Source organism: Anabas testudineus, chromosome 17 (genome assembly GCF_900324465.2).
Source record: "Anabas testudineus chromosome 17, fAnaTes1.2, whole genome shotgun sequence".
Taxonomy (NCBI): Eukaryota; Metazoa; Chordata; class Actinopteri; order Anabantiformes; family Anabantidae; genus Anabas; species Anabas testudineus.
The window spans coordinates 6,709,945-6,735,281 of record NC_046626.1 but is presented as its reverse complement, the minus strand read 5'-3'; the positions used below and the strand labels follow the sequence as shown (position 1 = coordinate 6,735,281).

The 25,337-nt window shown below is 41.1% G+C and overlaps 1 protein-coding gene across 2 annotated transcripts in view; it reads left to right on the top strand.

Annotated features, from left to right (window-relative positions):
- LOC113171730 (cAMP-specific 3',5'-cyclic phosphodiesterase 4B-like) overlaps positions 1–19,104 on the top strand; it is a 42,137-nt gene extending 23,033 nt beyond the window's left edge. For both annotated transcript variants that reach the window (XM_026374335.1, XM_026374334.1), the window contains exons 8-17: positions 4,838–4,950; positions 12,891–12,984; positions 14,320–14,519; positions 14,609–14,707; positions 15,032–15,196; positions 15,653–15,752; positions 15,981–16,135; positions 16,269–16,391; positions 16,486–16,668; positions 16,766–19,104. In XM_026374335.1, coding sequence (XP_026230120.1) covers positions 4,838–4,950; positions 12,891–12,984; positions 14,320–14,519; positions 14,609–14,707; positions 15,032–15,196; positions 15,653–15,752; positions 15,981–16,135; positions 16,269–16,391; positions 16,486–16,668; positions 16,766–17,134 — 1,601 coding nt within the window. In that variant the 3' untranslated portion in view covers positions 17,135–19,104. The remainder of the gene's footprint in view (positions 1–4,837; positions 4,951–12,890; positions 12,985–14,319; positions 14,520–14,608; positions 14,708–15,031; positions 15,197–15,652; positions 15,753–15,980; positions 16,136–16,268; positions 16,392–16,485; positions 16,669–16,765) is intronic.
- Positions 19,105–25,337: the final 6,233 nt, after the last annotated feature.

Sequence of the window (25,337 nt, the reverse complement as noted above, 5' to 3'; positions counted from 1 at the left end):
AGTTTTACACTCAATATTCTATACTGACTCCAACATTTTATACTTTCTGATCAAAATGGTTAACGATCACAGGGATTTCTAATAAAATATATCATCATAAATGGTATTAGAGCTGGTCTTTCACAGTTGAAATATGTCCTCCACATTGAAAATAATGAATAAACAGATGGGTGGAATGACACACAGACATCTGGCCACAAACTGACGGCCAGAACAAATTTGAGTCCACAGTCTGGGCAGTCCACTCCACTACTTTCTGCAGAAGTGTCTCTGCTCCACAGCAGCAATCCATGTCGGGTTTTCCGGGCTTGCAGCCAGAAGAGAGGATCCAAAGGGCTGGAAGTGTGCAGCCTGGTTAAGTATTTGAATTATGCCATTGACGTCAGCACAGTCATAAACCTTGCTGCGGCCCATCCCTCAAGCTAGACCGTGCCAACACAGCTCCATGGTGCATTGTGAAGGAGCTGTCAAACAGGCCCTGATGAGGTGTGTGTTTGAATAACTGTTGAAGCCTTTTGTTTTGATAGGTGAGGAGATTATACCGCAGTTGTAAACTATGGCGAGACATAATCAAGAGTGAAGGTTGTTTGTGAGAAAAGACAAAAGGTGATGTGGTTTCGGGGTTGGGCCTACTGTAAATGTCCACCACTTCCTCAGAGACTACTACCTTAAAAGTCACACAACATCACTAGAATTATATCAAAATATGTCTCATACCGCACTCGCTTATTTTACTGAGGTATGAAAATAAAACCTTGCATTTACCATTACTCTTTATTTATTGTCCTAACAATCTGTAACAAAAAATCAACAAAAACAACAAAAAAGAGGCATCTGTTTCTGTGACAAGGATGTTTTTTTTTTTCCGTTTTCTTTATAATCTCTTCAAGATTAGATTAGATATACTTGTGATGATACACTGGATCCTAAAAAAGTAAACAACTTCTACAAACAGAATTACTATATAAAATAAGTTTAATTAAAACAATATATATATAATATATAAATTTCTCAAATGTAAAAATGAGAAAGGAGGTATTGTATAATGCCTATGTATAAATGTTTATTTACAGAAAAGATAATCAAATTAAAGATATTTCCACCATTAGTGTATTTTGCCACCAGTTTCACACTGACTTGACTATTTACCTCTGTACGTAACTTATTTGTCATGTCTCTTGATTAGACAAACAGTGATTCTTTCTCTCTCTTTCTTATTGTCAAACTCCTTCTTGCTTGTCTGCACTTGTAAATAAATTGACGTACATGGGGGGGGGGGACAAAGGTGATCCATTCAACCGATCCCCCCCACCCTGTCTGTTTCAGCTCCACATGTAGTGTGAAGTCAAACAAAAGCAACAGTGAGTACGTGCAGATATCGGTGTCAAAGTGTGTGCTTTCTGCTTTACAATGCACTGAAGTAAAGATGGATTTCAAGATGTGTCTGTTTGCCTAAATGCAGAGATGTTTGCTTTTTGGCTGATGTTAGTGACTCAAGCCTTTCTGACTGACCCTCTGTTGTGTTCTCACTTGAGTCATTATTCCCTGACTAGTCAAATTAGTATTCAAAACATAACTTTAAGCCACATTATTCACCATTTTAGCATCAACTTCTCAATGAAAAATCTAATATCAATCAAATATATGAAAGCATTTAATGTACATCAATCCTGTAAAGCTGCATACACATAGAAACACATGGTGTAAAATGACCAGTTACGTTTGCTCTGTACTTGTACCATACTTAACTTAAGTAAATTACATTTTATCCTCTTCATGCCTTCACTCCTTTACTATTGTGCTTTTTAATCCACTGCAATTATTTGACAACTAAAGATTCTGTAATTTTGCAAGTCTCAATTGTATAAACAAAATATATACTAGATTACTTTAGATTTAGTTTGCAATAGTATATAAAGTAGTTAAAATTAGTTCATCCTTAGCAATGGACTGATAACATACTGTGGGTGTGAATGTCCTAGCAATACAAAATCCACACTGCACTCTGAGTATGTTTACTTTTAATACAAAAGTATAAATACATTTTCACTGTGGAGTTACAACTTTTTTATTTAAAGTACTGAATACATCCACCACTGGCTATCAGTAGATGGCATAATAAGAAAGTCTGACCTTGAGGGAAATAGGTTTTGGGGATTGAGAGCACAGAGAGGGGTAGTGTGAGTTGGATGTGAGTGGAAGGTGTCTCAGGGGGGTATGGAGGTAGAGGGGGAGGTGTTTGAGCCCAGGCCTGGTCGTTAGTGCAGTTGATGGCTCTCACAGAGGTCAGTCTGTGGCCCTGTAGGGGAGAGAGTTGGTGGGAAAAGGGGGAGAGAGGAGAGGCAGACAGGGTCTGTCTGCACACTGAGGTCTGTTGTCCTCTGGGCAGCCTCCAGCATATGGCCAATGCATTAGGACTCACTGAATAAAAAAATAGACTTCCACTGAAAAAACAAGCTGGAAAAGTACCTCGTACTCTGTCTGGGAGCAGGTTTTTCAGACTGAAGTGCGTCACACCACCTTTGACTGGTAACATTGTGAAATGTCTGTCAGCCTATTTAGCACTTTATTTATGATTGACAAGGTGATTGATGGCTTCAACACCTACTGTGTGCGTGTGCATGACTGTAATTACTGACTTCAGTGCACAAATGTTATTACATCCTGATTCATGTTAGTGAAGCATGGCTCCTGATTTAAATGTTTTCATTCTAATGAAAAAATATAGGAAAATATAGGAAGTTTTAGTGATCCTGCTTGAAGTGAAAACAAAACTTTTGTTCTGGAGTCTAGATTTGAGTGGTCTACTCCCATCAAATTCTGAAACCGTATGTATGAGTCAATCACTAGTTTCGAAATGACCTGAATCCCATTCATACAGGCGGTCTGGAAGAGCCAGCCTTTTGATGTTCCCAGACGTCTCTATATAACCTCATTGGAGGGAATGGGCCAAGATGTGGTTATGTCTTCTTGACATCATCTACTGTCCCTATGGCTTGAGATGGCCACATGTCAGTATATACTCAGTGACTCTCCACCCTGTACATAAGCGGATTTGATGTCTTACTTTCAGCTTTGTGTCACTGACTTTTACGTGGCTCAGATGCCAGTGGTTCCTCTGAATAGTTTATACCACAAAGCTTGACGTTTGAATTCTCCAACCTGGAGCCCACATAAAGGAAACTAGGTCTGATCTGTGGAACCTAAAACACTTAAGAAAGTTGACTCTCCTTTGTGATTAAGAAGCATCAGTCTCATTGTGTTGTTTTGATACCTTTCTGCAGTTAGGTTTCCCTTCTGAGATTTCATTGAAGTTCCTTGTTTAACACTAGTGGTTGAGAGTTCGTACGCCATCACTTTGCTTTGAAGTGCTTTGATCCACTATATTGACGTAAATTTGGGAGCAGCATGCTGGCTGTCCTGTTGTGCTAAGCATATGGGGTAAATTTCTTCCATGTGTGAAGCCCTATGAAGTAGAGATCAGTCTTTTCCATAGAAAAAGGAAGGTGGGGAGATCCAGATGCGCTGAGCGCTTGCTCCCTGCAGGCAGAAATTTGTTGACTCAACAGTCTCCCTGGTACGTCGGAATATGATTCTTTTTAATTTGTTTCCTCATGTTTTATTGTTTGACTGCATTTCTTATAAACCCTGTTTTTCCTTCTAAAATCCATCCGCCTACCACATTTGAGTCATAGTTGCTAACGACAGAGCTATTTTATTGAATGACAGCTATGATTGCCCTCAGCAGTCACTCCGCCATTCAGTAATTCCGCTCCATGTTTTGTGTAAGTTCAAGGCCAAAGAGGAAGTGCTTTGGTTTCTTTGGCTCACAGCGAGACCCTGGCCTGGCCTCTTCCCAATTCAGGGAGTCAAAGTTTGCCTCTCGTGTTGCTTGTGCAAACACAGTGATTGGTGTTTGATGTAATTTTTTTCTCTCTTGGTGAGGTTCAGAGAGGAGAGAGCCAGTTTGTGGGGCATCATGGTATGGTGTGAGTAGCTGTTGCACTTCAACAGACTACAGCCTTGAAGTGGTCTGCATGTTTCAAAAAGGAAGTCATCGGGAGTGGAGGGAGTTGGAGCTTTTTTCTTGGCAGCATTGACAGAGTGCGTTAAATAAGTTAAAGCTGTCTTTTTCTTAGGCCTTGCCTTTTCTCTTCTTTTTAATGTAGTTTCTCTATGTATTAGATTTTAGCCATGCACATCTTTAAGGTAAAAAAAATCATTAAAGGAGTATAAATATGCTAAGCCAGGTGTGTCTCTATCCAGAAAATCCTCTACAGGCAGTGGGGCTGTGTACTGAGCCTGTTTGTATGCACAATTTGTATGTGTTAAATTGGTGTGGGTGTGTTTGGGGTGGGGTGGGGGGTCGCAGACACATCAACAGCAGGAGGCAGCAGACCGCCTAGTTTGGAAGCCATTCGTTCAGGAGAGTGGTACTCTCTGATTTGGGGATAAGCAAACCAGAAAGAGGCTGAGAGGGTGGGGGAACAGACAGAGTAGGAGGGGGCTTGAAGAACACACAAGAGTGAAGGAGTTAGGGGGTACACAAAGCAAGAGGCTACAGAGCATGAGAGTCAGCAAACAATAACTTTATCCTCAGTTAATCTGGGAGTACAACTTCCCTGAACTTTTTGAGGTGGAGGGTGTAACAAGATGAAGGAGCTCTGTGTGCACACCTCCCCCTCTTCCTCTGCGTCTTCCGGATGTCCTGCGGGCCAGTCCTCCGTACGATCAAGCCATCCTGGGAACCTCGGACCTCCACACATGGTGTCGGGGGGCTCTGCTATGGTCATGGATCCACTTGGGCCTAATTACGTGTCCATGTGTCTGTTGGCAGATGAGTCCTACCAAAAGTTGGCTATGGAGACTATAGAAGAGTTGGACTGGTGTCTGGACCAGTTGGAGACAATCCAGACCTACCGCTCTGTCAGCGACATGGCCTCCAACAAGGTAGGACAATTTAGTCTTTATATTTTATGTTTACATGTCAAAACAGACCAATTGCTAGGTTGATGTTTCTGTATCCATATGTTCGAAAATGGGATTTTAAAGAGTTGAAAAGTCCAACCTTTTTGTGTAAAACAAATTACAATTGCTAATGTGGATTCTCATTTGATCTGTTGTATTAAGATACATTTCTAATTCAGCACATTTTACCTTCATACTTCATGTTTTTTTTGTTTGTTTGTTTGTTTGTTTTGTAAAAAGAAAAATAGTCAAAAGTTGTACTGTACCCTGCTCTTAAAAATCCATATGCATAACATAACATATGTTTCATTGTATTAATATTAATGATGTTCTACCCAGTGAGATAATGATCACACTAAGAACGCAGCACACTGCCACTATACAATGTCATGCGATCAACAGCCTACACAGATCTACTGTGGTTTAAGACTTCACTTGTGATGATGACTTGACCGACTTTTTCACAGCTGTACAATTTATCTTTGTGCACTGTGTTTGCCCTTTTGCACAGGTCATGCAAAATGTAAATTGCTTTTTGCCATGCTGACGCACTTGCAAAGTAACAGCCATTCTGTGGTAGCGTGTCAGCTGGCATTATCATTTTTTTGATCTCTTGTTAAATGTTCTGTAGAAACGGTGTTTGTTTTGCATACATGACTACTGAGGTCCTGTTATTTTTATATAGCATAATTGCCTGTATTCCATGAAAGTCTGTTTTGCTTCAGTTTTCTTACCTTCAAGATACCTGCCATACAGTCGTGCTGGGCTGTAGTACTTACAGTGTGAAAACTCATTTTGCATAAAGATGCATTTGTCATTCATTTTAGTGTTTTGTAGATATTGGTTCTGTTGCAGTGTTGAGTGTAGTTGGACATTAGTCCACTTTCTCATGTGACACCAGTCTATAGTTTCATGTTAGGAGATAAATGTACTTCTTTCTATAAATAATAATAAGTACATTCTTATTATAAATAATAAGAAGTACATTTTACTCGAGTATTGTTCTCTGTGATCTTAAGGCTACCAGTTGAAAACACTGTGTATTCTTCTATTAATATTCTTTCACTAGCTATGGAGCAAGGAAGGTCACATTTACTGTGCAGGATATCTGCTTGCTAAATAAACAAGTGCTTCAACAATAGCTGATGTTTTTAATTTTAGTTTAAACATTTCGTTTAAACGTTCTAGCTAATGTGCAAACATATACAGTGGCAAGAAAAAGTATGTGGACCTTTTGGAATTTCATGGTTTTCTGCATTCATTTGTCATAAATTTGATCTGATTTTCATCTCAAGTCAAGTGTATTAAGACATATAACGTCCCTACGTAATAACACAAAAAAAGTCTTCTGATCTTCTTTATCTTTATTGTGAACAACCATAAAACCCTCATAGTGATAGTGGAAAAAGTATGTCAACCCTAACCTCAACCAGGCACTTCCTGCAGCTGTGCATCAGACCTACACATCGTTGAGGAGGAATTTAAGCCCATTCTTCCAGGCAGAACTGCTTTAATTCTTTGGACGTCTCATATGTGTGGCTATCTTCAAGTCGTTCCATAACATCTCTGTTAGGTTGAGGTCTGGGTTCGGAATTGGCCACTTCAAAAGCATATTTAGTTTTTCTGAAGCCATTCTGTTGTGTTGTATGGGTCATTGTCCTGTAGCATCACACAGCTTCTACAGAGTTTCAGCTCACGTAGAGCATGTCATATTATTCTGAAGACTTTTTCGATAAACTTGGACACCCTGCTTGTTTAATGTTGTATGTACTGTAGACTCATGAATACAGATGCCAGTTCCAATGATGCCTTCAAATCTTTGGCTGTCTTTTGCTTCTTTACCTCATTGAAAAGTGTTTGTTTTGCTCTTAGGGTTATTGGTAGAGTAGCCACAGTTCCAAAGTGTCTCCATTTGTAGATTGTTTGTCTAACTGTAGACTGGGGAAGAATTTCTAAAGTCTTTGATATCACTTTGTAACTCTTTCCAGCTACATGTAAATCATCAATTCTTGATCGCAGATCCTGTGAAAGCTCCTTTTGGAGAGACATGGCTCACATAAGCGTATTGTTCTTGTGCAGAGCAAACTCAAAGCTTTGAGTGGTTTCCATAGGTCGAAGTAGCTCTAGTCCATACCTCCAAATTAATTTTTTTACCTTATGCTAACACCTGACTCCAGTTAGGTTTTTCCACTCACACTGTGAGTTTTTTTTTGCTTGTTCTCAATGATTTGTTTTGTAATCATTTTTGGCACATCATATTTGTTAATACTTGACTTAGATCAGATCATATTTTATGACAAATGAATGCAGAAAACCACAAAATTCCAAAATGTTCACATATTTTTTCTTGCCACAAAGTTGGCAAAATTTAACTCTCATCCTTTCACTTGCTGGAATATTCAGCAACATCAACTGCATTGTTATACTGTACATTCTGCACAATAATGGAATGAAATGCTAATGACATGAACTTAATCAATATTTAGTTTACCTGAAAGTTTTTTTTTTCTCTTAAAATAAGAGAAAACAATTCAAGCTTTTTTTTTTTTAAATGACACGTTACACCATCATGTACATCTTTTACAAATTGGAGTACATTACTGTAATCGTTGTAATTGTAATTAAACATGATGACATGCTAAAATTTGTTCATTATCCCTGAACAAGAGGTACAGCCAAAGCTGATGGAAATATTAGTTTTGCAGTTATGCTATATTAGATCAGAAACTAAATAAAATAAATAAAGTTAAGGGACCATTTGTAGTCATTTGATTCATAACCTGGGAACCACAGATATCTGTACTAAATTGCTTAGAAATATTTCCATTACTATGTCAACCTCATTGACATTTTAAATAATAAAAGTCAGCTTTCTGATTTGGTTTTAAAAAGTCTAAGTAAACACATTGTGCATTGTTTCAAAACTACTACAAGACAGCTACTTAATTACTTCCCTCTGATTCACATAAACATTTCTTGATGCATACTTTATTTGTGCATAGCTTAACCATGTTACTGTACACTGCACAGCATTACTCAACCCCCATGAGACAGTATGGCGGCGTCAGATTATAAACACCCAGGCTGGTGTTGTCCATTTCCATTTGTCATCTATACTGTGGTCTGAGGGCAGATTGGGATTGGGAGTTGTGTTGTCATACCATGACGGGTGACCGTGACACCACTTTCCTGTCTCTTAATTTCCTGTGCTCCCCCTCTGCTCCCTGGTTACTAGATGACAATAGCAGTGCTTTGACCATACAGCCAGGTTGAATCTTTAGAGATAAGTACGTCATTGGGAATGTCAAGACAATGGGCATAAGGCCCTCCAGTCGCACAGTAATACTACCGTCTGGTCAGGCTGGCTCACATTTTTCACCGTGAGCCAGCGTCGTCCCGGAATGACCCAGTACCACCACAAAGCATTGTTGACTAATGCTGCTGTTGAAAGAAGGAAGGTCAGCATTTTATGATGTTACAGTTTTGATTCATCATTAGGCTAGCTTCTTGTGCAACTGTACAGCGATAGGAATAGTTTATTGGTCCATTTTGCATTTTTATTGCAAAATGGTGTCAAATTTTTTATGTGATCACACTATTAATTTTGCAATTGCAGTCTTTTGCTCTTTCCCAGCATTTATATGGAGATGGTTGACAAAGAGCCTGTTTCTTTTTTGTAACCAGAGAGGATGTAATTGAACCCACAATCAAACGCAGGGTGTCTCCGTTTTCACCGTCCAAGGGCACAGGTGTATCCGGGGCTATGGGACCACACACCCTGCTGACCAACAGTCTGGTCGCTGTGACCTCAGAGCAGGGAGCTCCTTCCCTGCCCCTCACTATCATTACCCTTGCCACACTTCCATGCTCATGCTGGTGACGGCCTTGGACAAACAACGCCATCTGAATCCAGTTAGTGGAGTTTAGCGCGGTGTGGGTTAGCGTGCGAGCAAGCCCCTGAGCAGAGCACAAGCGAGTCGGAAAGTTTAACTCACGTGTGGTCACTTCAACTTTGAAACACCGCCGTCTTTGGAGGGGGAAAAAAATGACAAAATTATTGAAACAGATGTAGTGGTGGGTCTCTAGCTTTAACGGGGACATTTAATGGACATTAAATTATAGTGCTGTGATTCCTTTTGACTGAAAGGGTAGTGGGGAGATCAGACTAGCTGCAGTAGTGATTATGGGGCATCATTGTATTTAAAAGTTTTACCTCAGTAATCTGCTATTTTCATGAAAAATATGTCCAACTAAGAAAGGTAAATATGAAACTTGTTTTTACTGTAACCACGTTCTTACCTACTTTTGATCAACACCTTCTAGGAAATGTGTCTTTCTAATGTTACTAAACTGTGAAAACTCTCTGGGCATAATCCACTGTGTGTTTACAATAGAAACAAGCCTACATAGGACAGAGGCAGCATTGGCTCACTCTGGGCTTTTGTAAGTTTACACACCCATGGTTTTGCACAATGATTTCAAGCTGTTCCAGTGCAATCGTATTTTATCTCTGCAATGTTTCAGTCAAGGTCAAAATTAACCATATGAACTGAGCCAACTTTTAAAGATTCGTCCCAAAGGAAAACATTTGTCATTTGTGATTTTCCTCCACTGCACGTCAGTGTGACAGTCTGCTTAACTTGTTGTGTGGGACTTTTCAGTGATGAGCAGGTATGTTAGTTGTTGGAGCCTCAGGCCATGTTAGGAAGCAGGATGTCTACCAGTAAATGACCTCACTGAATTACTCTATCAAGTAAAAGGGAAGTAGGTGGGAACACATGTTCAGGCCTGTGTTGGGGGGAGGAGCCATTAATCTCTCAGACTTAAACTTTGTAAGTCAGTCAAGTCAACTTTATCACTATATGTTTCCTGCCTGACGCCACTTCAACAAAGAGAGTAGAGAGAGGAAGCAGGCTCAGTATCAGAAGCAGTGAACAAAGCCTTGGCTTGTGAAACTTTATAGGATTTATTTAGTGTTGTGTTTGGGTTTTGTAAAGTGACAATGGGACTATGTTGTTCTGAAAAGCAGAAGAAAAACTTTGGGATGTTCACGAGTTGGAAAAAGGTGAGTTTGTTTTGAAGCTGTTTGCATTGTGCTGCGGGAGTGTGATTTTTGTTGAGCAGTCAGACAGATTCATTTGATTTAGTTTTAAGGGTTTTTTCTTTGCTCATTACATTGAGATTTCTGTCTTCTTTTACCTTTAAGATGAAGCTTGCAGTGTGGTTGCATATGTAGCCTACAAAACCTTTATGGTAATTTGTGTGTGGGTGGTTTGACTTATACCCTAACATATCATTTACATTTTATTGTTAAGTACTGGTTTCACTATGCACCTATTTTTAATATTCAAACTTTATGAGGCATCAGCTCATTATCTTCTGAGAACTAAGTTTTTTTTAAGTTTATGCAACTTCTCTTGATTACCTAAGAGAAGAATTTGTTCTGAATGTAAGCACTCTCTGCTAACGTAAAAGGATGTATGTGTTAACACCATGCACTGAGTAATCAGTTCTCCTGAACACACTCATAGACGTGTCACCATGCTGTGAGCATGAATTACATGAACCTCTGTTACTGGCGTGTGGCTTTGTACCTGCTTCATTTCCTAGAGTTCACACAAATCGTTCAGCTGCTTTAAAAAATCAATTGCTAGTTCCCTTTGAATGGAAAAAGGCAGTTTGATTTTTGTCCTTATGAACTTTCTTTGATTATGGCTGCCTCTGACAGTCTGTATTTTGAGTGCAGCCTATGCTTTGAAAGTGGTATTCAGGTGTCATGTGTTAGCTGTCTGCTTGACAGCTATTAAACAGCTGTTCAGAACAGAGTGAGTCTGGTTCAGTATAAAGAGAAAAAAAACCCATTGTAAGAAATAATTAAAACCATATCATGTCATATCATTCTAATCTCATAGTGTCTGAACACATTACTCTTTTCAGGACAGAATTGATTGCACCATTTTTTCAAGTAACATGTTTTGCATTAGTGTATGTCTTTATTGTCAACATTTTACAAAATCACAGCAACACAACACAGATTTTCTTTTTGCATCTTTTCACCTAGTTACATCTATCTTGAGCTTTCTACTGTTCTTGTATATAAATGTGTGCGTGTGTGTGCGTGTTGTTCATGCCTGCGTGTACATGTATATGGTGTGATGCAATGTGTTAAGAGTGGGGACCACCATGAGAACGACAGAGTGGGCCACGTGACTCTGTTGCCATGGCGTTCAGATTGTCATGCAATTGGTGCTACATTGGGGGGCTGCAGACTGAAAAGCCTCTCATATGTTTGTCTGCCTTTATTTTTAATTGTGTCTTAGATACACTGCTGATATAACTGCTGCATTGAGCAAGCAAAAATGCTGTTTTTGGAAAATATAGTAGAAAATACCTGAAAAGGGCAGAATAATCTAATGATTATGGACATGCATTATGGCAGTTTATGGACCCAACTCAGACCGAATCTGGTAAATGAATATCCATCATCTCTGAACCTATGTGATAAACGCTCTGCTTTGAAGTCTCACATTGCGCAGTATGCGTTGGATGTGGTCTGCATTACTGAGCAGGGGGAGCGAATCAAGAGAGGAGGGAGACAGAAGTGGAGGGAGTGGAGTGGGGTGGGGGGTGAAAGCGAAAGGGAGGGGGGTTGCAGAAAGCACAAGCACGCAAGAGAAGGAGATAAATCGCTAGGAATACAGAGGAACATGTGGGGGGATTTTCCAAATTCACATTTTCTGCAGTGCTGTGCATGGCTCAGTGTTTAGCAGGGGTGGGAGGCAGAGAGAGAGAGAGACTCCACCAGCCTGTCTGCCACAGGGGACAGTGACCTTCTCCTCCTCCTTTCTGCTTTTCTCCGTCCCTCCTTTCCTTTTCTCCCTCTGTCTCCGAGCTTGCCCTTCCTCCCTGCCTAGCTCAATCTGGGCTCAGGAAGACTGGATTTTTCTCCTACTTATTACTGGATAACGTTTCAATGGTGACAGCAGGAGATAGACATTTATAGAGACGGGCGGAGGCATCGAGAACAAGAGAATAGGAAAGAAAATATTGATTGCATTCAGGGGGATTCCATCACTCTCACCAGGGGCTGGCAGTCCGGGAAAACAGTGGCCGACGATATGTGGATGACTACTTGGCCAGGGATGTAGGGGTCCGCCACAGCCCCTCTCTAGTTCAGCTGGGGCATTTTAACTGTAGTTGACCGTTGGAAGCCGTCGATTTGGTGGCGTTCTGAGCTTCAGGCTGTAGGCTGAGCTCAGCCTTGGGGGTCCACTCAGAGAGGAGCACACAGGGCTTCTGCTGGGGAGCACCAGGGGCTCAGCACAGCTCAGCACCATGCCTGAGGCCAACTACCTGTTCTCTGTGTCCTGGGGATACATCAAGGTCTGTCCCAGAGCATAATTCGATGGTTGGGACTCTGTGTGTGTGTGTGTGTGTGTGTGTGTGTGGGACATGCACATACTGGATGTTCATGTCTCCTCACTGCAGCTGGAAAAATGTCTCAGATTACACACATTGATTTTGTTATGTTTCGATTCCTTGCTTGGAAATGTTTGATCAGATGATGCTGATTCTGTCATGATTCTGTAGCTCAATGAATGTGTGTGTTAAAAGAAATTTAGCACATCTTACTTCCCTGGAAAAATTGTGTATACATTTTTGTATATTATGTATTAATGTACTTGTTTGTTGAAATACAATTTCTTTGTGCCTCACTCAAACTAGGATATATAACACATAAACACAGACATTATATGGCGCATAAATAAAACTGAGGCAATGTTCTCATGGGACATATTCCTGTAGAAAATAACAGGAAATGTCTTCTCTATTCAGGGGCAGCAGTGAAATGATTTTATAAATATGATTTTTTTGTTTAGACTGCATGATCATTTAATCAAGTTTTTCTTTTTTCACTCCAGTTCAAGAGGATGCTGAACAGAGAGCTAAGCCACCTGTCTGAGATGAGTCGCTCAGGCAACCAAGTGTCTGAGTACATCTCCAGCACCTTCCTAGGTGAGCACTGCAGCACACATTCACAGACATGTAACCCCACTGACCACCACACAAGCCAGCATTCTTTAAATATCATAGTCTGAATGTGGCAGAAGTTGTAAGACCACCCAAAGCATACGCTGACAAATGAAGAAACTCATCGGTCTGCTTTACTGCTATAAAACCAGTCTGATCTGGTATGGAGGACAGAGACAGATTCCCCTTGCTCTGACTGCAGAGTGATGTGGAGGAAGTGGGGGCCGTTGCACTCAGGGAAGACTTCCCTCTGGAGAGATTGAGGCAGTGAGAAAGAGAGAGGGAGAACGCTTGTGTGCATACAGTGCCATCAGGTCCAGATAGACGCTGTATTATTCATCAGGAGTACTGCAGTGTTTTTCTCTAAAGCTGAGCTGTGTTTCACGACTCACAGCCAGTTGTTAACATGCCCTGCAAAACACACCTCCATCTTCTCTCCTTTGATGAGCACAACCCTAAAAGGGATAGGATTAAAACAATAGGAGAGAAAAACAAGACGATGTATGCATGGCGAACAAACCAAGCCTTTTCCAGCATTAGAAGAGCATAGTGGGGCTGATTTGGGAGTAGAGACAAATACAAGATTACAGAGAGAACCTCATCTTATCTTTGAAGCTTAGTGGTTTTGTTGTCATCTGCATTGCAGCTAACACCTGTCAGGTTTGGAGAGATCATATTCTTCCTGTGCTTTGTGGAGGATGCAACTGAGATATTTTTTTCTTACTGCGGTGTATGTGGTGCACATACACAGACCAAGGGAGCCACACTCGCACTCACAGCGTCAGCTGTGTGCAGTGTGTGCAAATCTCACTCAGCCAGCAGACTCATTGTAATCACGCTCTGCACACAAGCCCACATACTAACAAGTCCCTCCTTTAAACATTTCAACTTAATATGAACCAGTTTTTCATGATTCTGCGGATTGTTATTACAACATGGCTCACTTTCTCAGAATGAACTGGCAACTTGAACGTCATCAGATTTCCAAATATCTCGTGAGCACTACTTGACCCATCACATTCTCGTTAACTTTGTATTTTTGTATGTAACTAAAGTTTTTTTTTGTCTTCACTGCTATTTTAAGTGGAGTAGACTGCAACTGAAGACTTTCTTTAAGTGCAGCTTTAATGTGTAGTCACATTGATGTGAGAGGTCTACCCGTGCTAACTCAGTTTACTCACGACAGTGGCAACACATGTCAGGATGTTTATCCAACAATCTTTAGCCTAGTTTGTTTTTGTATCTGGAGTAACTTAAAAAGCATTGTCTCCAATTTTTAACCCTTTCCCTTTTGTTCGTGTCTTCTTTTTCTATTTTCAGACAAACAGAATGAATTGGAGCTTCCATGTCCAGTTCCCAAGTCCAGGGAAAGAAAGCGGAGACAGGGCCAACAGCAGCAGCAGGGTGGGATGATGAGTCAGATCAGCGGGGTGAGGAAGGTCAGCCACACACCCAGCATTTCTGGGTGCGCTGCCAATCGCTTTGGGGTTAAAACAGACCAGGAAGAACTGCTGTCAAAGGTAAGTGATGGACAGACTGCAGCCAAGAAGTAACATGACAATCATTTGTCTTTCTGACTGCAACACTTAAATCCTGACCTTTGCAACAGGACCTGGAAAATATCAACAAATGGGGCCTGAATATCTTCAAGGTGGCTGAGCACTCCCACAACCGACCACTCACATGCATCATGTACACCATCTTTCAGGTCAGTGCAATGTCTCTTCACTTTCTAATCTTTCAGCCTTTTGTTAAGTCATGAAAAAGTGGGAAAATTACATATGCAAACAGCTACTTCCCACATCTGTCTTCAGTATCTTCTGTTACATTCAGTTGTCAGTAGCACTACAGCAACATCTGCTACAGCACCAATACCAGTTGAAATTGATTAATCTTTTCTGTAGTGTATGAGAAATATGTTTAACATTTTCGCTGTAAGACTGCACCATTCTGGAGGATGCTCAGTAAGGGAACTCCTATCACTGTTAAGGTCTTGTTTATTTAAATTTTTCCCCCTCTGTGTCACATGCAGGAGCGAGACCTGATGAGGACGTTCAAGATTCCAACAGACACCTTTGTGACATTTATGCTGACCTTGGAGGACCACTATCACTCTGACGTGGCCTACCACAACAGCCTGCACGCTGCAGACGTAGCGCAGTCCACACACATCCTTCTGTCTACTCCTGCACTGGATGTAAGCCACTTCAAAATTTGTATGAATTGACATTCAGTTTCTTTATTATTAGTATTCTTCGCACACAACTGTTTTGTTGTTACACTGTTAATTAATTGACCTTTGTCCGAATATTCCCATGCAGTATTTCATTAATTGTAATTAAAAGGTTTAGTTGGTATTAAAATGTAACTTAATTATGTCTTGAATAAAGTTTCTGGTTACTGTTCTGATTAACATGTGACACCATTAGATGTGACATCATTGCCTACGCCTTTTTCTAAGGCTGTTTATTATGATTTGATGAGGTGACTGGCATTACTGTCACTAATACTGGCATTACCCTGAAACTGCATGCCTGAAAAGGTGACACATGAAAGGATCGGCTGCAAACAATTGTCTAATACTTTACCTGGTTTGGCCAGTTTGACTGTGACAGCTCATCTCTTTATTATTCTTCTTTCTTTTTCAACACAGGCCGTCTTCACAGATCTGGAGATCTTGGCAGCAATCTTTGCTGCAGCTATTCACGATGTGGACCACCCAGGAGTATCCAACCAGTTCCTGATCAACACCAGTGAGTTTCATTTGGTACTCATCTGTCTCAAAAGTCAGTAGCACTTATTAGTTTAGTCTACATTTACAATGTAGCCTGAATGTTTTCCGTGGTTTAATGGGATTTGACTCAAAGTGCAGCTAAAGAGACTGCATGGTTGCCATGGTTACCTGACCTGAGTTTAAAAACCGTAGAGCTCAGTTTAACTTCTGTCTTCCTGTCGTTTCTTCCTCCCTCTCCTGCCTTTAGACTCCGAGCTGGCTCTGATGTACAACGATGAGTCAGTGTTGGAGAACCACCACCTGGCCGTGGGCTTTAAACTGCTACAGGAAGACAACTGCGACATCTTCCAAAACCTCACCAAGAAGCAGAGGCAGACGCTCCGGAGGATGGTCATAGACATGGTGAGGAAACGTCTACATATGTGTCTGAGGCTACAGGCCACTTTCAGCTTAGCTCAGAGTGACGTCTACCCTAGTTTCTCCTTTCCTGCATTATTTCTTACATTCATTTATTCTTTGTGTCTTTCTTTTCCAGGTTTTGGCAACTGACATGTCTAAACACATGAGTCTGCTGGCTGATCTGAAGACAATGGTGGAAACCAAGAAAGTGACCAGCTCTGGAGTTCTGATGCTGGACAACTACACAGACAGGATGCAGGTAAGACAAATGCTTTTAACATCACACAATTCAGACACACACACACATACTAGACAAATGCAAAATGCTATAATTAATTATTTTGAATCTGCAGGTTTTACGTAACATGGTTCACTGTGCTGACCTGAGCAACCCTACCAAGCCTCTGGATCTGTACCGGCAGTGGACAGACAGGATCATGGAAGAGTTCTTTCACCAGGGAGACAGAGAGAGGGAGAGGGGGATGGAGATCAGCCCGATGTGTGACAAACACACAGCTTCAGTGGAGAGAACACAGGTAGAGATCACACAGATCCACCTCCAGAAAAAGAAAGTTCATATTTTAGGTTGTTGTTCATTTTAACTGACATCACTCCCCTTTCTTCCTTTGCCAGGTTAGCTTCATTGATTACATCGTCCACCCTCTGTGGGAAACGTGGGCTGACCTGGTCCACCCAGATGCCCAGGACATCCTGGACACACTGGAGGACAACAGGAACTGGTACCAGAGCATGATCCCCCAGAGCCCCTCCCCTCCCTTCTATGCCAGTGACGGAGAAGGAAGCCAGCATGGAGAGCTGGAGGGGGGGCCAGTGGCAAGTAAATTTCAGTTTGAACTGACGCTGGATGAGCAGGGTGGAGACAGTGAGAACTCGGTGATGGAGACAACTGTCGCATGTGACGGTGTGACGCTCCAAGACCATCCATCTGATGAGGATGAAGTAGAAATACTGACGCATGATGTCTCCCCAGCGGAAACATAGCTGAACTGATGGAGCTGTTAGAGAGCAACAAGTTTCGCTGTTTTGGCTGAATTCATTTTATTGCAGTGGAGAAATCCTGCAATTTGGCTCTTTGGAGCTACCTGGCTAATAGGGCCTGACTGAATGTGGGGCAGCTCTGCAAATGAGGCTTGGAAACCCTGCGGCAGTTTGTTTTTGAGCCCCCTAGAAGGGAGCTGGAAGAGTGTGGCCTCTGTTCTTTGAAGAAGGGACTACTGTCTGAACTCAGAGGCAGGGCTGGATCTTGGTTCTCACAGACAAAGACGGTGAAGTGAACTAAGTGGGACAAATACAAATCTTGCACTTCAGGACATTTTTATGTTCATTTAGATTCTTTGTGTCAGGATCGGATGCCACCTGGTATGTGTCCAAACTAAACTACTGGTCAGCAAGTTATTTGTAACCAAGTAGTTTGATTTAACACTTTAGTGTTAATAACAAAAAAGTTGTGTGCCTTTTTTTACAATCTTGTCTTTTTTCAAGCGTTTTTATAATTTATTGAACACATTTATGTAGCTGTAAAATGTGTCAGATTTTCTACAGAAAGGACATTTATGTCTAACACAGTCTTCCTGATCTTCTGGCAATAGTATAAGCTTGTTCTCACAAAAGCGTTCCATGGATGTATTTCTAAAATCAGTGGACTTCCCAGCACAATTTGCACTTTGTGGCATACATTATGAAGGAGGGAGTGTGGAAAGCATCAGTAATATACAGGAGACATTATAGTAATTATAGTAAATGTTATTTTTCCCAACAATTTATTACATTAACAATTAAATAACTCCCATCAGATTCCATGAAAGTGGAAACCATTTAGCATTTGAGTCCAAATGCCAGATTCCCTGTAAAAACAACCCTATGATTACTTCACTGCCACCTCTAACAAACAGCTTGTTTGAAACAGAAGTCAAATTGATCTCTGATATTTCCCTGTAGATACACAAAGAGTTCAGACACGTCAGAGCTAATAATTAAATTTGTATTTCCCCTTTTCATCAGCTCACTCACACACACACCTGTTGTGTTTACCAGCATTCCATTGAGGTGAATTCATTTTTACCGGGACTTGTTTTGAACTCTTAATGACTGACTGTAAAACAGCGTGCACATTAAAACAAAAGAAAAAAAAAACACCTGGCAGTTATATGATAATTACATCTTGTAATTTTTTTTATAGCACTTTGATTTATTTCGACAGATCCGCAGCTGGTTGCTGGTTTGTCCAACACTACCTTATTGGTACCACATTGTAAGGTGCAACCTTCAGAATGTTTTATATGTTCAAGGGAGGTCAATATTGTGTCATGACATGATATCTCCTGTGTGTGAGTGTGTGTGTGTGTGTGTGTTTGTACAAGTGTGTATAATTGGTCATGCAGTTGCACATCTTGTTGCACCCAGCTGTGTTGTACTGACCCTTCAGCTGTTTGTAACAGTGTATTTATTATCTTCTCCTTGTACATGATAATATTGGTATTGATTAATAATATTCACTGTATATTTGGTATTATTTATATGCACTACCACATGTCAAATCACAGTTTGACTGAACTGTTCTGGTGGTTCTGATTTGTTGTATTCACCGAGCTATTTCACTGTACTATACCAGGATGTTACGCGGTTCAGTTGTGACTAATTTGAAATGTATGTTTAGTTTGAAATCCCAGTCAGAAATGTTTGTACAGTCCGAACCAGCAACACTTCATGTGAGGTGCAGCTTTTGTTGTTGTCCTTTGTTCCTACCGGATTATGAAGGCTGGACATTTACAGCAGTATACTGTGTACGGTGACGGGTCATTGTACAGCTGTAGGAATATTTTGCTGAAATATAAAACATTGTTTCAAATGTATTTTTTCAGTGTTTTCCTCACAATGTATGGTAAACCAATGTATGTTGTGCTCAACAAATGTTTTCTATCAGATTATTAAAATGGGCATGTATTACAGAATGATCTGGTCTGAGTGTTAGTGGGTCATCAACAAATGGATATAAGTCATGAGTATTTTTATCATCCTCTGATCATCCTTTCATTAATCAGTGACTAATGAAGTGTCACATTTATTGGCCTACATTTTGTGACTGAAAAACAGTGACTTGTGCTTCCTTCAGGTGCATGTGAGACAATGAAACACAACGCGGTTCAAAGTGACCTGCAGAGCCAGTCCCACAAACACAGCGCTGCAGTTACAATATACTGACTTGTGGTTTTGCTCACGTCATAATTCCAGTTTTGCAGCTCTGAGGGGAAAACCAGGTGGAAATAACAAGGGGTAAAACAACTTGATTCGTGTTATCTCATCCCTCTGATTTGATTTCAGTGGGGCTGGACACCAGGCGAGCGATGAAACAGGAAGGGTGATGCGCTCTGAGTAAAATAAGAGTGAAGACATAGATGACTAGTTCGGATTTCAGTTTCTGAGTAAGAGCAAACAAACAGAGGAGGGAGACTTGAAACATTCACTGATATAATCTCAAACACACTGCTACCTAAAGTAGTCCACTGTGTGTGTTACCTCAGTCACCCTCCTGCCACTGGGTTATAATTTTTCACTGCTTGAGGTGGTAGAGTGCTTTGAAATTGGCCACCAAGGTTTAACAAGACACTTATTACTTAGCTATTAAAACTAAAACTAAACTTAACAAAACTAATGAATCAGTGCCAAAGGAGACTGCTGGAAAAATTTGTGACACAACTCAAATGCCTTTGACCTGAAATGCACTGGAAGTAATTAATCACAGGTTCAAGTTTGAGAAATGTGTTTGAGACATTGTACAATTCTAAAAAGACGAAGAAGTTGAGACTCAGTGTAAAATCTACATAAAAACACAATGCAATGGTTTGCAAATCTCATAAACCCACATTTTATTCGCAATAGAACATAGAAAACATATCAAATGTTCAAAGTGAAGAATGTGTCATTTGAGGAAAACCATAGGGGAGTTTTGGCAGCAACACTTCTTTGCATTGCGTTTTACACAGCATCCCCACTTTTCTTTTTGGATTTGAGCTCGTAATGTGTTTATTTTGGACTTGTGTAGCTGTCTAGATGACAACAGGAACCCTCAACCAGCTTCCTCTTCCTTTAGATTCAGCAGAAATGAGCTAAGTGTTTATGGTAAACACTAGTGCAGACAGGGACTAGTGTTTTCCATGGTGGTGGTCCATACTGTCATAGCAATGGGCAGCGAGTTTGTTTGGACCTCTGTCTGTGGCTGACGTCAGCGGGGTAAAGGCAGACTTCCCCAACCCCCAGCGTCTGTGAAATGCTCGGGTTCAGGTTGGGCCGGAGGCTCTCGCTGCTAGTTGATCCAGTTGACAGGCTGTCAGCCCTCTTTCTGTGCTCTACCAGCCAGGTTCTGAAGTAACCCACAGCCCGGGGCCAAGGCAAGAGAGGAAGAGAACCACTTCCAGCAAAACAAACCTGCTCTCTCCATATCCACTTTATAAAAACAAAAGTCTTCCTGGAGTTTCTCCTGGCCAGCTGCTGTTTGTTTTGAGTCGGGTTGACAGTGAGGACTGAAGTCAACTGTGCAGGCAGCGGTAGGAATACATGCTAATATGGGGCATTCCAGGATAATTCAATAGAGGTTCAGCCATGTGTGGAGATGGCAGAGATCAGCTCTGAGCGGCCGAGACAGACGGCTGAGGAAGCGAGCTGAAAAAGACAGTTCAGCCACGCTTTAAAGAAAATGATGAATCTGGAAAAGATCAGACGAGGCTTCCTCCAGGGCCTCTTTCATGTGTGTGCATGTGAGGCTTGTGTTTCGTGGACTCTAAAATGCAGGATTAGGACAATAACAGGATGCGTCCTTCCCAGAAAATGTCACAAATCATTGAGTTATCAAATGGGGGGTGGGGGTGTGTGTGTGTGTGTGTGTGTAGGGGGGTCATCATAGATATGGCATTGTTTCTGTGAGTGTGCGTCTGCCTTTGCATGCAACTGTCTCAAATATCTTCACATACATTGAATGTCTGTGGCAGCAGTTATATAATACACAGAATGAGCAAATGCACGAGAAAGGTCACAACTAAAAACAAAATGTAACATGTTCATTTGACCTTTCCAAGGTAAAGGAGCGCATGGTTGATACCAAGTTCGAGTAACATCATTTAACTTTTGCTTTAAGGAGAAACTACACGGTCCAGCTCACAGAAACATGTCGCACCAACAGATGTTGTGTGGTAAAGTAATCGTGCTGATTTATTCAACTGATGAACAGATGCTTGCATTGGTTGTATTTGATTATACAAAATGAGCGGCTTCTTGGACATTAGCCCGAGTGCAAAACACTTGTCTGTGTCAAATCCCATTTAATCACGGTGCATTTAAGGACACGGTACTAGCCTGACATTTGTGCTGATTCCTCTGGGTTCTTTATCCAGCGTGCAGCCAGCATGGGAATTGTTTAGACATTGAAGGGAACATCCCTGTGGGGGCTCGGTGGCACGGAGACTACACTGTCATCCTTGTTTGTCAAAAAAGAGAAGAAAATATCATCCTTGCAAGGATCACACACGCATAATCGGCGATGACACATTCAGGCGCATGCATGCTTGCACACAGACACGCACCCAAAATGTTCCGACATTGCAGATGGGCAGACGGTGAAGATGGAGGGAGCCCACTACACCAGAGGGGAAAAGATGGCACAGCGACTACTGTTTATGGATGAACTCATCCACACATCAGGCGTGTGAATAAAAACTCAGTGGGTAAGCAGACAGTGGTGGAGATGTGTTTTTTTCCCCAATTCTCTGCCATCACAGTCACACACAGCCCACAGTACTGTAAACGAACCAGATCAATAAATCACTTTATTTGACTGAAATATAAAAGAGAAACAAATGGAGAAAGGGGAGAGCAAGCAGTGGCTCTGTGGTGCGTTAAAGTAAGCAGGAGAGTGCGTGGGAGGAGATGTTCGGCATGCGCTAGAGTGGCATCATCTGTGCTGGAGGGAAAGAAACTGACAAAAAAGAGAGGAGGCCTACACAGCATGAACATATCTAATACGGTGTGTCTAGAAACGCTTTCACTGCAGCACAGTGTAAACTCCTGAGATGCTATCAAAGGTCTTGTTGAACTATAGGCCCAGGGCTCAGACATGAATCTGGCCTGGGAGCTTCATTGCTGCATGTTCATCACCGTCTACACAAAAACGACTTTGATTGAAATAAAAATACAAATAAAAAGGTGTTTAATCTACAGCTTGTGTCATGATTTCTTGCCGGCACTAAAATCCTAAGTAAATAATACATCAAACAACATGTGGCACTGCTGACACGATTCAAAGATAAGGTTGTTGTTTTACTGTAATACCCTGCTGGTGTATTTTCCACACGTCAGTTTATTATGCGCCAGCTCTAACCTTTTCCATAACATCTTACTCAGAGAGGATGTGAACAACAAAGCTACATGTTTGTCTGGAAAAACGCTGAGCGTGCATTCGACACCCACAGTACCGTGTTATAATGTCAACTTTTCTTTTTTTTTTTTTTAATCACACTGAAACTATTATTGTTCTTGTCATCACACCAGAGATGAGATTAGTCAGAGTCCTGTTGCTTTCTTGTTGTGAATTCCTGCAAGGATCTGAGAGCGTCACAGTCTGCAAGCACTGACCCAGCTTCCTCTGTGTCCACTGAACTGCCCCTGTATTACAGCAGCGATAAGGCCGACGCGTTTCCCCCTCCACCCTGACCAGGGCAGACAGCTGCTCTACACTCCCAGACGCTGCCCTCTGCGTTGGCATCGGGTTTTGTGAAACGTGGGTCTGGCTGCACGTTGCTCCGTGTGGAGCTGATGGAGGATGCAGATAAGCCAGCGTGTTGTGACTGGGCTGTTTAAAAGCAGAATGAGATGATGGTGAGATAAGTCTGTCTAAGTAACCCGGCTGTTTGTCTCTGTGTTGGTCTGCATGTATGCACGTGTGTGGAATTCGAATATGGAGTAAACATGCCCATAATGTATCTAACAGTATCAGTTAAATGCACTTAAAGTACAAATGATGTGACACATATATGTATATATATGTACATGTATTACAATATTATATGTTTACTGATGCAGCGTTTGTTTTGAGGCCTCAGAACAGGAGAAACAAAACTGAATTCTGTTGTATATGTATAATAATAACATAAATAAATATTATAAATGACGGTGTTAACTAAACGTAATGGATAAATGGAGTGTAGAGCTAAAAGTAATGATAAATAGTTACAATTGTTATGAGCTATGAGTAATGGAACAAAAACACAGCCAGAAATAACATTTTGGCTGCCAACATTGGTTGACTTGTTGGTTTTAAGTAATAGGTGAATGGTTGAAATAGATACAGTAGCCAAAGAGAGTGGCTTAATAAAAACAGCTAAGTGACGAGTCCGTGACTTAAACTGTTGTGAGTAACTGCAATAGCTGTGAAGTAATGGAAAAAGAGTTCAAACAGAGCCTAATGGATATATGGTTGAAATGCAGATGAAGATTGAGTTCATTTGATAAGGCTGTGGGTGGGGGGGGGGAGTATGATTAAAAACCACTGCTCTAATCATTTCTGCTTTGTGAAATGGCTATTTAAACGAAACCATGTGGGACGTTTAAAGGGAAAAAAACTCTGTTTGGTGAAGCTGCTAACAATTCACAGACATTTAAGACGTAACAAGGGGTGCGAGCGAGGGGGTCATCGGACAAAAAGGTTACATCTTTAACCATTTAACTTGGATTTTATAGGCTCATGTGTTTCCATGTAAAATCTTGATGTAAAACGTAAACACTAATTATAGCTGCCAGATAAATGTGAAGTGGGGGAGACGTTTAAAGTGGCGTAAAGAAAAGTGGATTTCGGTGCAGTATATGAGTAAATGTGGCACTTTGTTAGTGCAGAAAACGAAGACACCAAAGCAAAGAAAGCAAATCAGAGACGATCCACAAACAGCATGTGTGTAGCTTGCTTCAGGTCTGCCGACATGTGAGCGAAGGATGACGTCTCGCACTGTATCAAAGGGCAGCAGACGGGCCTACGTGCAGATCAGAGTGCCACCAGAGATGCCATGTCTCCACCCTACCATGTCAGTCAGTCGCATTAAGACTCACGTACTGTGGCAGCGGGACAGTTTTCCTGTCTTCCTTTTCCAGTGGCGCGGAACAAAAGCCACTGATGACAGAGTTAAATCTTTATCTTCAAATCTTTGTCGTTTGTGGGCTCTGAAGTGCCGTTCGCAGGAGGGGGGACATTTTTGCATCAGTGGGAGCAAATACAGGATCTTTATTGACTCTGAAGCCCTTGTGCACACACACATGCTATCAATACTCTGACTCTGTATTGACCACTGCACAGATGTTACTCAAATTATCAGAGAGGTTTGTTTGAAAAGTTCATTAAAATGTATTCACAGGAGAATCCAGGTTTGTGGAGTCTTTGATGGTCTGGAGATGTTTTTGTTTTCTTACTACTAGGAAACTATTTAACCTTTGTGTTTACTTGACATTAGTTCCTCATTGTTCACTAAGCTCTCCTAGTATTGTATATGTTAAAAGAAAGAAAGAAAGGATAACATATTTCTATTTAACTTTTTTAATATATTATTTCTAGATTTTTTTTCTGACCTCAATAAAGCACAAAAATGTGTTTACAGTCACGTTTCAAAAATATTCAACTCCATGGAAAAGAATCCCTCGTAAAAGCACACATTTGCAAACCAGGTGTTTGCAAATAGAATAGAAGACATCAAATAGCTGAACTGTCCAGGGGGTTTGTTGAGAGTCATGTTTGACTGCATGTTAGAAACACGGCCAAGTCAAAAGAACTGTCAAAAAAGAGAAATGATGATTGCCTTTCACAAACAAGGACAAGGATAGAAAAACATAGCAAAGGCACTGAACGTTCCTGGAGACACCGAAACATAGTTCAAAAGTTTGAAGTTAAAAGAACAGTGGTTACACTACGTGGACAGTGCAGAGAAAGGAAGCTATCAAGGGCTGAGGAGGCAGGTAGAGAGTGGGGCATGGTGGTGGTTCGGTGATGCTCTGGGGTTGCATTGCTTGATTTGGCACTAGACACTTTTGTGTAAAAGGCAAGATGTGGTCATAAAATTATCATCACAACATTGTTGGAGAATATATCATGCTGTCTGCAAAGAGGCTTAAGCTTGGACATCATTGAATTCATCACTAAAAGGACAATAAT